Source organism: Cynoglossus semilaevis, chromosome 14 (assembly GCF_000523025.1).
Source record: "Cynoglossus semilaevis isolate Cse_v1.0 chromosome 14, Cse_v1.0, whole genome shotgun sequence".
Classification (NCBI taxonomy): domain Eukaryota; kingdom Metazoa; phylum Chordata; class Actinopteri; order Pleuronectiformes; family Cynoglossidae; genus Cynoglossus; species Cynoglossus semilaevis.
In genome coordinates, this window is record NC_024320.1 from 19,346,028 (window position 1) to 19,360,044 (window position 14,017).

A 14,017-nucleotide genomic window follows, 5' to 3' on the forward strand; every position below is an offset into this window, starting at 1 on the left:
ACTCCTCAGAGGAGACAATGAAGCAGTCTGTTCAGTTTGATGTGCACGGCTGTGACCTGAGGTGGCTATTCAAGATGGTAATTGTTTTCTCTCTCTCTTTCTTTTTTCTTTTTACTAAAAAAGAATTGTAGTCTTATGTAACAGGCCTTGGACAGTGATCCAAGTGTTTGTGCCCTGGGACGGAAACTGCAGTTTCAGCAGCAACCGCATCAGTCGTGCAAATTACTGTTAAATGACAGAGATTATTAACAACAAGAGTTTAAGCAGCTTGAAAAATGTCACCTGATCGAAGAATCCATTAACCAGACTCAGATGTTCTGATGGATATGTGGCAAAAATCCCAGCTGTGGCGTTTTCCCCAACGACAATCAGCTCACCGTGGCTGAAGTCCCACAATGCATCTGGGGACAGGGATGGAGATTGCAAGGACAAATGTACAAAAGTTCACTAGTACACACTGCCTTCAGTATTAGTGCATTTTAGATACCACTGTGTAGTATCTTTAGTTTTACTACCTCTTTAGTATTATGTGTGGTTTTTTGTTTTGTTTTGTTTTGTTTTTTACTTTGTGTGCCTGTCCGTAGTTCATTTGGTACCGGGCCGCAGTGGGACACATTGAAAAAATGTACTTCAGTTTTACTCATTTACTTTATTCAAAAAGAATCCAGTCATATCCCTTTCATTCAGATAATCTGGTAATGTTTTAAAATATTAGGTCATTCGATTTCTGATACTAACATAATAAAGTCTGAAGGATTTTTTTTTTTTAAAATGAATGATCCTTCAATGATGGTCTGTGATTACCGGTCGCAGTAAAGGCTGATACCGGCCGACCGGTTCTTGGTACAAGAAGGTTAAGGACTGCTGTCATACATTACTGAGAACCACACATGTTATATATTCTCATGAGAAGTACTTGAACTATAATCCTTGTTTGTTCATGCAGAGCTTCCCTTATTAGCAGAAAAGTTCAACAGCAACACTTTGATCTCTCCAACGCACTGGGCTGAGCTTAAAAAAAAAAGTGTATTATTTCTACTCTTTTGTAATTTGTGGCCACAAAACAAATTGTCAGACAGGCCGCCGCCACCTGCAGTGATTTATTACATGCCATCAACAAATGCCACAAAGTACTCACTGTTGAGCTGAGATCATTTTATATGTGATTGCTCCCTCTGCAGGTTAACATACCAAAATACATCCCAAATATGATGGTGGCACCCAGGAAAGCACCGAGAGTCTGGGAGAAAAAGAACAAGGGGAAATTCCTCCATTCTTCTCTTTTGAGTAAACACAGTGCAAAGGTCACGGCTGGGTTCAGATGACCACCTGAAGACAGAGAAGTTTGAGGGTGAGTTTAAAAAAAAAAGCACCTATTTCTGCACATATCCCCCATCTACATTTTAACATTCCTGCAACTTGGATTAGCATCAGAGGATTCCTTCTTTTCGGAATGCTATGGGTGGTATTTTGTTTTTTTCAAATTTCTTTTCACTTTCCCCACTTTTTTAGGCAAAGACATTTGAACAGGATTTTGTCTAAGATTGTTTTTAGATTGTAATGGATTATAACATATCACCGGTCAACCTTGACAAAATATTCTGACAGATTCAAATAAAACTAAAAAACATTCTTTTTTTATGATAAAACTGAACCTTTAAAAAAAATTGACAGACTTCTTGGCACCTTTTCACTTACCTTCGTACCGAACGCCAGATTCCTTGGCAAATGAATCTACAAATCCATGCAGGTATTTATGCTAATGCTAATGCTAAATATGCTTTTCAGTAACTGTGGTCTTGGTGAAATCTTGTTAAGATGGAAGGACCCTGTGTCAAACATTAAATTGGTGGGATGAAAAAAAAAATCAAACTCATTCCTTTCTCTCTAACCTTAACGTCAAATCAGGGCTGCTGTTCTGACAGCACACTGGTGTGGCTATCTGTACCTTGATCATGTCAGGGTGGGAGACATCTAATTAAAAGAGCTGCTTTTCACCACTGTAATCTGTATTAGAGGAAGGACAGCCTCATTATAGATGGAACTGAAGAAGTGAGCGCGAGTGAAGCGCAGGAGCCTTTGTAGTTTTGCTGCGTTTGACAGAATCTTCTGAGTTTGAACCTCCACTTGCTCACGCTCCTTTCAATTACCGACCTGTGGGTGTCAAGTAAAGAAGCAAGTGTCCCCTCTACCCATGTGCACGTGTCTGTTTTAGACCTTGTCTCCCTCCGTCCATGGCGTTCTTGTTCTGCTTCTTCGCTTCCTTTAGCTGTCAGTCATCAGGCAGAAAAATCTGAACTCGCAGTAACCGCCGCTTTACTTTTAGTGATGTTTAATGTCTGTCAAACCATCAGTAATAATGACTGCCGATTTTGCTGAATCGCTGATGGAACCTATGCTTCTGATGGGAAAAAAGATGATAATGTTGGAATGATTGCTCCTGTACCCCATGACAGGGATGCAGGTGACTACAGCCCAATTTAACGTCACTCTCTTTTTAATAGCACCATTTCTGCAAAAAAAAAAAAAAATCTGTCTTGTGCCTTATATTTAGCCCAAACAACCGCACTGAGGAAAAATATATATTTAGTAAAATATTCCATCCGTTCTATTTGTAATTCCTGTACATCCTGTTCAGGTGAAAAGCAGGATGTTGTATAACCCTGCCCTGGAAAGGTCACCATTCACATTCACATCAGGGTCAGTATAGTCAGCATTAACCTGACCTGCAGATGATCTGGTGACCTCTGAATAGGGTCACTGAAACGACTAAAACACCAATACAGTCTTTTAGCCATTATTTTTTTTATATATATATATAAACACACACTGGCTCCAACCCTCAATGGAGGAACAGGTGTCAGCAGCAGTTGATGAATGAGTGAATGAACATGTAAACTCCTCAGAAGTCCAAACAGAAAATGAACCTTAACTATGTTAGATGTACAATAATATTTTTATCAGATCATTTAAAAAAGTTTCATTCTCTCACCTGAGATCCGCCCACTCAGGATGATGCCCAGTGTCACAGCCGATCCAAAAGCCAGGTTGACACTGAGGAAGGTGCCGTGAGATCCTCTGCTCAGCACCAGCTGTGCTACTGAACCACAACCAAACATCTGAATGAAAGAAGACGAGAGCTGGAGGTTTGACCGTACGCCTGACTCCTGAGAGGAGACGACGCATCATTTCAAGATCATAAGAAAAACAGGAGTCAAGAATTCAACGTGATTTTTCAAGAAATCTTCGAAAAACCTTATTTTTAGAGATTCCGCCACAATTTAAACTGACTTTCTTTAGATCTCGAAGTGGTGCGTCAACTACGATGACCTAGTTTTCACTGAAGCTGAATATGTGTTGTGGTGAGCTGCAGAATGGAAGGAAGTAATAAACTGAGGAACTCCTTTATTAGAAAATATCTAGCTTGACTTTTCTATTGACAATACTGAATTCATAGCTCTTGCTCTATGACAGTGTTTTTCAACCTTGGGTTAACGACCCCATGTGGGGTCACCTGGAAATTGAATGGGGTCAGCTCAAATGTCTAGTAATTCATTTAAAAAGTACTGATAAAATATTTTTTCAACTCCTTGTATTGGTTGTGTTATCATTTCTACTCACTCCACTACAAATAACTGAAAGTGAAGTGAAATATTTGCGTAGTTAAATGTTGTGGGTGTGGTTTTCCATTGCTCAGAACTTGCATCTTCGACATTCTATATTCATGACCATGAAATATGTGATCAAAAAGGAAAACAATTAACTTTGAGATGGAGTCATTTTTTTTGGATAGACTGCAGCAGGGAAACTTCAAAGAGAATAATAAGTCTCCACTGTGGCAGGACCCAGCTGAGCCCAGGTTTTTGTTTTAACCCGGGTGTGTCTGATGTGACCTCAGAGGTCACCTACATGTCATGGGTGGGCTTTGTGTTGGACAGCCGAAGCTGGTAATAATTCCTTGCCACCTGCAGGGACACCCACCAAAGAGGGGTCACCTGGTCACTGAAGGGCCTCGACTACCAGGAGGCCAGAAGGTGTTGTGAAATTAACAGATCAGTAACTGCTGGGGTGCAGCATAACAAATGGTCGCTTCTGGATCACTGGGGCCCTCTGCTGATGTTTGTATTGTCTGCAGGGGAAACCACGGGGAACTGAGGGACAAGGTGTTGTTTTGCTCCAGCCAATCTTGTTATGCTGATGTCAGATTTGTCTAAACTTCACAGTGTTTCACTGAAGAAGAATATTACTTAATTTTACAGAAATATATAAGCAATATAACAGCTTATATTTGAGTTATACAAAATGAGTGGAAAAACACCCCAAATGCTACTTATACTATGTCATTGTTGCAAAGATCAGATGTGTGGATACCAAAGGCAATATGAATACATATGTGTGTGTATATATATGTGTACATATGTATATATATAAACATATATAATACATCATATATATTATGCATATGTATGCATTATGTACATTTTGCATTCATGTTTGTATTCCTTGCATGATGGTTTTTGGCCAGATTTATGAGAATGAAATATTCAATATTAAAAATCATATAAAATCCTACTTTTCAGGCACAATTTACAAAATTTATTTTTATGATTAGGGATCTTAAAGATCTCGAGGAATCATGAATAATCCAAAGCTATTGTTAAATCAGATTAAAAATGTTGTTAAGAAATTGACAGCCCTACACATACAGACAAATATATATATGAGAGTATATTACAAAACAAATTCATATCCTGAACACACAAGACCTACTCAATAAAAGTGTACCAGATATTAAACTGTAAGTACTTTATATTGATCTTAGTACTGTATTTCTCTGTTCTGTACATACCACCAGGATGAGGGTTCCCAGACACTCTGCCAGGGCCTGACGGAGAAACATATGTCGGATGTAAAAGGTCTCTGCCAGCTTCTTCAAAATATTTCTTTGTCTTCCCATGATGCAGCTTCTACAGGCTAACGTGGCGAGGCTCTGTGGTCTGCTTCAAAATGTCTGTCAGGGGCTGTGCATCAGCTTTTAAGGGGTCTCCTGTGGATCCCTCTGCTGGTCCTTCAGATATTTCTTACCCATGTCAGTTTTTGTGACGGCCGACCTCTTGATACAGCTGTCATCATTTATTTTTGCTTTTCTCAAACATTTAGAAATTAAATGTAAAATTATGTATTTTTGTAAAACTGCTTCACACGTGGTTCACAGTATTATGAATTTTTCCCAGATCCATCACTCTTTCATTTCAGCAATCATCTTCCCATAGAGAATTACTGTAGGTGTGTACAGCAAAACAGTTTAACCTGGGAGACATGAGAGGACATGGGCTCTGGATTAATGTCTCTTCAATATCACCTCACACTCACAGCTACGGAGGGCTCTCCACATTAAGAGTCCATGTTTAAATAAACAGACAACTGTGGGATGTACAGTGCACTGCACTCCAGTGTAAGTAGGAAGAATCAGTCACCATGGATACTGAAGGATACTCTGCTCATCGACCTTTGCAGCTATTGTCTGGAAATTCACAGAGAAACACTAAATACACTCTACTGTATGATAGAGTGCTGGCTAGGTACTGTAAAAAAAACAACAAAAAAACAACCCATAACAACAACAATATTAATAATAATAACAATACCATCGTTACTAATAATAATTCAAATTATAAAACGTTGTACTTATATACATGTACATAAGTGATTGTAACATTTAATAAGAAATTGGATCATCTTTGTGTTATTAAGCATTCATTTTTCATGTAACCAGCATAAACAGTGAAACATCAGTACTTGCCCTCAACCCCAAACCCCACCCACAATGATACTGAAAATTGATCAAAAGATTCAAAAATAAATATCTATAACGTTGCAAAGATCAAGTGTTTCCTAGAACGTGATGTCTCTTTTAGTTTAGACAATAAATGTATTGATTTGATTTCATAGCAAAATACTGTCTGGATACTGAATGATCATTTCTTCAAGTATAAATGTTCCCTATAAAAACTCTTAACTATAGTAATGTTGAGGCGATTAGTTTTGAAATAACGTGGGTCTTTATTATTTACTTCCTGTTTTATTTTGAAGGTTCGTTTGGGGCTTCCTCATTTGTTTGGTTAGTATTGGATTTTTTTGTTTGTTTCGCACCAAATTAGTGGAAACAAACGACGGCTGACAAGCAGTAACTGACTCTACCAACGAAACATCTACGAAATTAATAAAATATGTTTTACATGTTTATTTAAAAACACATGCAAAAATGTTGTCCATGTGACGCTATCCATCTGCAGTCTGTCTCCGCCACACCCCGCCCTTCAATCACCCACCTGCAACCAATCACACAGAAAACAGCCATCTGAAAGGGAAGGATGGTGAGCCTGCTCATACACTTACCACTTAAAGAAATATTTATTAAAGCTGTATCTTAATTTTAATTTTTTTGCTTCTGTGTTTCCGGACTTTTGTGTCTTTCCCGCTCTTTGGACTTCATGCTTGGATTTCTTGATCAGCTTTCGTAAGGTAAGATGGCAGACTTTGTTAATGTCTTCGGGAGACATACAAGGCCGTTGTGTTGTTTAAGTACAGTTCGTTTTCTGGTCAGGTCGGACAGCTCCCTGAATGTGAGACAAATCAGACAGAAAAGGAAAAAAATAGCATTTTTATTTGTCTCTGACTTAAATATTATAAACCCAGGGTACGCGGTTTTGCAATTTAGAATATCAAGGAAAAAACCAAAACTCAAACTTCTCTCATTCTGACTAAAACACCTAGTAATTAGTACAGGATTTGTCAACCGGAAAAACTTCTCTCATTCTGACTAAAACACCTGGTAATTAGCACAGGATTTGTACACCTAGTAATTAGTACAGGACCTTATCCTTAATTAACAAAAATACGTTTCTTGTGATCGTGTAAGTATTGTGGTCCAGTCAAGTACAGAGACCTCATTATGTAACGTCCAAAAAAGTAATTTTCCTTTGTGATCGTTTGCCAGTATTCTTACCTCTTATGCAATTTCAAATATATTCAACACATTATCTTTCTTTAGAGGGCTTACAAAAAAGCACACAAAAATGTCATTCAAATTCAAATCTGATAAACTGAAAAGACTGCTGCTTCTTTGAGTAGTGTTGAAGAACTTTCTGGCAGGTCTCCCTAAAGGATCACACTTCATTCTTTTTGCTGGAGCACTTATGTTGGCTTCTATAGATTTTAGGTTGGTTTTTTTTTTTCTTTCCTCCAATACGACTTCTACCAAAGTCTGCAATTCACAGCTCTGATTTATTGTGCAACTTACTGTAATAACAGATTTATGAGGGCCATATGTTGATTGAAAATATTGGAAATATTCCTGTATTTTTTATAGGGTTTTTCTCAGTTCCAGTTCTGTACAGACTAAAATGTCTTAACATCGTTATCGTAGCTGAAGCAATAAATGCTATAGGACTTAAGGTGCATTTATATATATATATATTATATATATATATGTATGTATATATATATATGTGTGTATATATATATATATATATATATATGTGTGTGTGTGTATATTCACCCCTTTCGAATAGGGTTATATATATTCACCTCTTTTGAAGATGGTTAAAGCTGTAACCTGAGATCATCAGTTATCTAGGCCACATCAATGTTAAATACATTAAAAAAAAAACTGATATTTTTTGTGAACAATATTAATTATTGTTATTTATTTGTGGCCCAGATTGTGGGGTTTATGAGCTGGAAGTGATTCATATTGGTTTTTGAAGTTTATTCTGGTACATTAATGACGGTTAACAGTGACCTTGACAACAGACACCTTGACAGAGTTAATCTCAACAGAAAGCAGGAATTAAAGACGGCTTCCACTGTGCTGAAGAATTTCTCCAACTTTCCTTAAGCAGTCGACTGCAAAGTGTTGTTGTTTTTATCTTTAACTGTTCCAATTTCCGGCTTTGTTCAGCATATTAGTGTGAAGGGAATAGAGTGAAAAAACAACTGTGATGTTTTATCTCAGATGTTAAAATCCACTTGACTTGCTGTTTTGGCACAGTGCATAAAACAGCCCTCTGATAAGCCCCAATTAACATTTTTATTCAAATGCAGCTCATTTACTAAGTACATTTCTCTTTTCTAGACCAACGCGCTTCACAGTCTGATCTCATATGAGGCTGCTGCGTTACATTTGTTATTTTGTGTATTGTGTGTTGTAGACTGACATTGTTGAGGAAGAAAAGTACAAGGCTACAAGAGGCAAACAAAAGTCAACTCTCCCTGTAGGATTTGAAAAGGCCCTGACATTAAAGTGCCTGTTGTGTATGTGTCAGAGCTAGGCAATAATTCAATGAGTAAAACCTTTCGAAGTAACTTTGGTTTAACAAAGTCTTTCTGTCAAATATATGTCCAAAATATATAGCTTATTATGGATAGATTACTATTTTGGTAATGCATAATCAGTTAATGCTGACAACTGTTTTATCATTTATTTAACTGATAATAATGTTACTTTGTTCACCACCACCACATACATATAAAATAGTGCTGGGATCTTTGGGGGTATGGGACATGTTGCTGATCACTGACTTTGGACAATATTGTAGCACCAGGATGCCCACCCACAGGTCTGGGGACTAGTACAGGGCCACACAGATTTTTAGTTGTATATTTATTTTTAAATTAGCTTTAGTCAGTTTGGTATTTTATTTTGAAAACATTAACTTTCGTTCGCACCTCTATATGAATTGCAATGTCAAACTAATAGAAATGAAAGGTGCACAATATAAAATAACAGTTATATTTATATTGCATTAGCTTACATTTAGCAGATGAGAAGGTGCATGTTAAATGTAAGTGGGTTTGTTAGGATAGGATGTGTTCCTTGAAGAGAAATGTTATATATTGGCTCCAGCGCCCCCTGGGACCCTGCAAAGGAATAAGCGCTAGATAATGGATAAATGGATGGACACAATATATGTCAAAATTAAATTACTTCATATGAGGCACTTAATTGTTATGTGCTGGACCACATACACTCCCCTGCTCCTGCTGCTGGTCTGTGGAAAATTGTTCCACTTGAAAATGATCTGTGGTGCAAATACGTGTATGCAATACGAGTATGCTATTTTGATGGGTTTGATGGAGAATAGAGAATTGTTTAAGTTCAGTTTGTTTTTTCTAGATAGAAGTAGCAGAAGTAGATAGAACGTTATATTTTACTGTTTGATTAAGTTGATGTTTAGATTGTGATGTTTTATTATCTGTTCACTGGCAACTTTAAAATCCAATTTTATTTACTTCCTCTTTTTTTTGGAAAAAGCAAAAGAGTCAAATTTTGTTTTGTGTAAGGTATAGAATAGAGTCTAAAAAGACATCCGTTAAAATGACGAGAAGAAATCTATTTCTCATGTAAATTTGAAAAAACAGACTGTTGTTAGTAAACACACACAGAAAGATAACATTACACACAGATTTCTTGCCGTTATGTCTTCTAATTCTGTTTGTTTATGCAGAGTCAGTTGTGCATGCAGAATAATTATTTCTAAGAATCATAGAAACTGTCCCTTTGGTCACACCAGCGAGGTTTTTATCACGCTGATTAGGATTGTTTATCTCTCCAATATTGACTTACTGTGAACCAACCACAGTGAGGGCCAGGGTTAATCGTTTGTGTTTGTGATTCAAAAATGAAACAGGCAAACATATGGTTTATGTCTTATGTCCCTGAGCTGGATTCATACTGCAGTGCTGCACGTTTACCACCATGTGCACAATCAAAGGTCACATTTTTCTTTTCATGGTAAATAGAATAAAATAAAACGTGTGTCAGAAGAACTGCAGCATGTTTATTTGGTTGAGTGAAAAGAAAAGGGTAAGAGAAGAAGAACAGTGGTGTAGGCATATTATTTTTTACAGCAGAATTATTTCTAATATCCTTCCCTGCATAAAATGAGTTTTTGATATCAGCATATCATATGAAAATGCACATCTTATGCTAGCAGGTGCTTGGTGTGGTGTGTCTGTGTTTGTGTAGGAACGTAGCTAAGAGAGTGACACTGCATTAGCATAACATCAATGTCAAGTTTACATCCCTGAGTGGAGCTAATCAGTATTCCCACTGTCATATAAGGGAGGGGCAGAGAATCTCAAATGAACAGGTATTTGGTAATGACACCAGTCGGTGGTGTCTGTGCGCAGCCGACTCGGCAAACTCTGATGGAATGACACAATTGTCTGGACGTGCAACTGTGCTGCACACAGGACTAGACTGTAACATAGGCTAATGTCTTCAGTGTGGCTGCTTATGTAAAAAGACATTTTCACCTCTTATGAGTGATGTCCCGAAATTATATTTTACAAACCGCTATGAGTACCAGAGTTCCAAATTCCAAATACCATATCGATACTTCTTTAAGTTAATTTTCAATGACTACGCGGTGGACTGGAAGGCTGTGTTGGACAGTTGTCCAAGCCTATGTTGTGTGGGTAAACCACAGTGAGGGAAACAAAACTTTCTGACCATGACCTGTAACATCAATGATATGTTTATTTCTGCAGAGACAACACACATTTCAGTTGGAAACACATTTTCCTAGTCGACAGAGTGTGACAATAACTGTGTTTTTATGTGTGAAAACATATTGAGGTGTTAGGGTGTAAACTCCTCCTCAATCCACTGTGCTGTTAAACTGTGAAGAGACATTAGTGTATTCATCACTAAGACCTGTCTTCAGGTGTTTATTTCATTCATTCATTTGTCCAATTCATTCATCTGCTGCTTGTCTGACCGCCTCATTTCTAACCCTGTCCATTCTGGTCACTCCAGGTGTCTTCAACTCCGCCGACTCAGATAACTTTGAATCAGCCTCATCGAGTCACGATTATGTGGATGACGACAGTCGTCATGCAGATTATTTTTTATTTGTTTATTTTGCACAGCATTAAATGCACATGTAATAAATTTGGATTTAACAGTGTTGATACCCTATGTAGTAAATATGCTATTTACTACGTGGTAATGCTAGAGAAATGCACATTTTTCTAATCTTTATAGTAACTAAATGCACTGCATTTATACTGTATATGGCTTAAGGCAACACTCAGGAAATTCAGATCAACCTGCTCTGACTGGCCATATTGTATTTAATTAATAGGGAATACTTCAGAAGGAAACTTTTTCAACATATGTTTATTGATCATTTCTGTTGGAGCAGATGGTTCAAGGTAAAAATTTAAGAGACAGAAAGTATTGCCTATTTAAATGTGCACCTCCTGACATGTAATATAAAGTGTTAGACAGAAAGAATATAATGAGGTTCTGATCACAGCACATGTCACAAAGCCACAGCAGACAATTTCAACGTTTAAAGATCATCAGACAACAGTCCCAATGACAGCAGGCAGCATATTTGCTGGGGAAGGAGAGCGCGCGACAAAATGACACGTCCCGCTGTTTTGTTGCTTAAAAGGTCTAAAAAACCAAACCGCCATCGGCCCCAGCAGTGTCGGCCTCTGTCAGGCGACTCTTATTGCTTAGCATTTTTTGAAGCTGTTCAGAAGTGTGTGTGTATCATAATGTTTGGCTGTTTGCAAGGCTTGGTGTCACTGAAGTGCTGGAAAATGTCCTGCCGTATTGTTCTGCTCCTTGGCAGCCGTCTCAAATTATCTACAGAATTTGTTCCAGTTTGCCTCCAAGCTCGCTGTTATTATTTTCTCTGTGGCAGACCGAGACTTTAGCTGCTGAGTAGCCAGCTGTGCAGTACTTTATTGAAGACTTTGCCAAATCCTTTAAGTGGACTAAAGATTGCATCAGGGTACGACTTCAATTCAAAGCTGGCATCTTAAATATCAATATACAGTATTTACATCTTAAAAGTACTTAAGTTTAAACTTTAAAGTTAAAAGAATTTTAAACTTAAACTAAAACACCTTATTTATGTTTGTACAACAGATCAATATATTGGCTGGCTTTAGCCCCGTGAAGAGAGAGGTGCATACGAAAAAAAATGTATATAATTTGTGATTGTTAAATATTATTTAAAAAACTGTTTCACAGCTGTTAATGACTGGACTGCTAATACCTTTCTGTCTGAACTGCTTTGCTCAACATGCAACCGGTTAGATCCAGGAAATTACTTTTTGCTGGTCGTGATGTCTCCTGGAGTCATGGAAGATGATTAAACTGCTCTACGTAATTCTCTTGTTTTTTAAAATACTGTAGAACAAAATACTACAGCAGAAAAAACCTGTGAGTAGCCTTTGCTGCCGTTGGACAGAAATACAAACGGCGACTAAATGACACTCTCTCTTGCGCATTATAGGGGGAAAAAATGTCCCGAGGAAAATGCTGTGTGCTGCTTCAGAAGTTATTATCACACAGAGATTGGTGCAAATAAATAAAAAGACTGTCATGTGAAACTGACCTCAGCAAATATAAGGATACATTAGAAGCTTTTGCCTTGTGAAAAATAAGGCTGTATTATCAGCCTCAGCAGAATGTGATTGAGCTTTCAGGCCTGACAGTTTGTCTGAGGGTAGGAGGGAGGGGGGTTTAAGAGGTTTGGGTTGAGTCACCTGTTTTTTGTTTTTTTTTTTACCCGTCGTATTTATCAAACATGATGATCGTGTTAATGTGTCTGCTGGTGGTTTTTAGGTCGATATGATTTAAGGGGATCCATCATGTTAAATTGTGTGATAAAACCAGATGCATAGCTGCACTTACATTAATTTATCATTGAGCACAGCGTCAGTGTTTCACTTTACAAGGCGGAGCAAAAATATCATAAAGTGTGAAAACATGGCAGTAGGGGGCAACAAAAGCGATGCGTTCAATTTAGGAATCAGTTGTTCTCCAGTATTGTGTGACAGCAAAGACAGAAGTATCCAAAGGTTTTTAGAAGCTTTCAACTGGAATGCCATAGGTCTCTCATCTCTTACTTTAAGATGCATGCCGGCATGTTTTTGCTCACTGAAGCTCGGAGAGTTGGGCTCGGTATCACTGCAGTCGTGGAAGGGAAAGTGCAACACTAGCTGTTAAATAATGCTCTTTGACGACAACAAATTCGGAACAGATTCATTTAGTCCTCAGAACAAAGAAGAGATGGACCTGCACACCAGTTGATGTTGCAGTGGTCTTGTAATAATACTCTTGGCTTTTTAGGAGTTTGGTTCTTGGGTTCTCTTTTTAAACTGTGTAGGTAAGAAGAAGAAACCAGAAGTTTATGATTAAAGTTTGATGTATTTTACAACATGGTTATTTAACAGAACATAACTGATTATGGTTGTTTTGTTTTTTGTTTGTTTTTGTTTTTTTGGTGAGACACAAGCTAATACAATAATGGCAGCTGTTAACGTATAGCTACATAAAAAGAGAACGTAACACGAACTAACACATGTTAATACTTAGCTTATTTTCTTGGTCTTGCATCAGTAAGAGTCCAATTGCTGCCAACTCTTCTTTGTATTTAGGACTGTTATTTTTTTCAAGGCGAAAACACTCAGCATCATTACAGTCTGCTGCCAGTGTTGTGGTAGCTTACTGTAAAAAAAACAAAAAACAAAAACAGAAGAAAACAGTGCTGTCAAAAGAGTAGAAGAATGCCAAATAATTTGTCGAGAGGAAAAATGTAACAATAAAGTCACTTTCTGTCATTCTAATAAAATACGACGGTAACAGCCTCACAGAAGGTTTGAATATATTATGATGTGGGAATGGATGAAGATAAAAAAAAAATGGTTGCACAAAACCTTGGTGAGTTTATAATTGTCAGTTAAACAAAAAAGCCCATACAGCAGATATTTTGTCCCCGAGCTGAAAACCCCAATGGCTATGATAATGAACATAAACCAAAAAGAAATCTGTTCCATAGGTAGCCTGGCTCCTGAAGTTTCTGTGAAGAATTTCCACGTGCCAGTTATTGCCTGCTAAATTACCATGACTACAAAGCGCTGGTCCATTGAGAGCTGAGTGTTTGCAAACAGATTTCAGCGTCTCAACATGACATCCAGCTCATGTGTGTGT

General features: G+C 37.6%; 1 protein-coding gene and 1 long non-coding RNA gene across 2 annotated transcripts in view; one reads left to right on the plus strand and one right to left on the minus strand.

Moving 5' to 3' along the window:
- LOC103390038 (aquaporin-3) overlaps positions 1–4,964 on the minus strand; it is a 7,311-nt gene extending 2,347 nt beyond the window's left edge. Inside the window, exons 1-4 of the mRNA XM_008325728.2 lie at positions 4,850–4,964; positions 2,993–3,119; positions 1,192–1,329; positions 283–401 (exon numbers count right to left, since the gene is read on the minus strand). Of these exons, the coding sequence (XP_008323950.1) occupies positions 283–401; positions 1,192–1,329; positions 2,993–3,119; positions 4,850–4,957 (492 nt within the window). The 5' untranslated portion in view covers positions 4,958–4,964. The remainder of the gene's footprint in view (positions 1–282; positions 402–1,191; positions 1,330–2,992; positions 3,120–4,849) is intronic.
- Positions 4,965–6,407: 1,443 nt separating this feature from the next.
- LOC107989495 (uncharacterized) overlaps positions 6,408–14,017 on the plus strand; it is a 47,465-nt gene continuing 39,855 nt past the window's right edge. The window contains exon 1 of the long non-coding RNA XR_003051717.1: positions 6,408–6,525. This is a non-coding gene — a long non-coding RNA (uncharacterized LOC107989495). The remainder of the gene's footprint in view (positions 6,526–14,017) is intronic.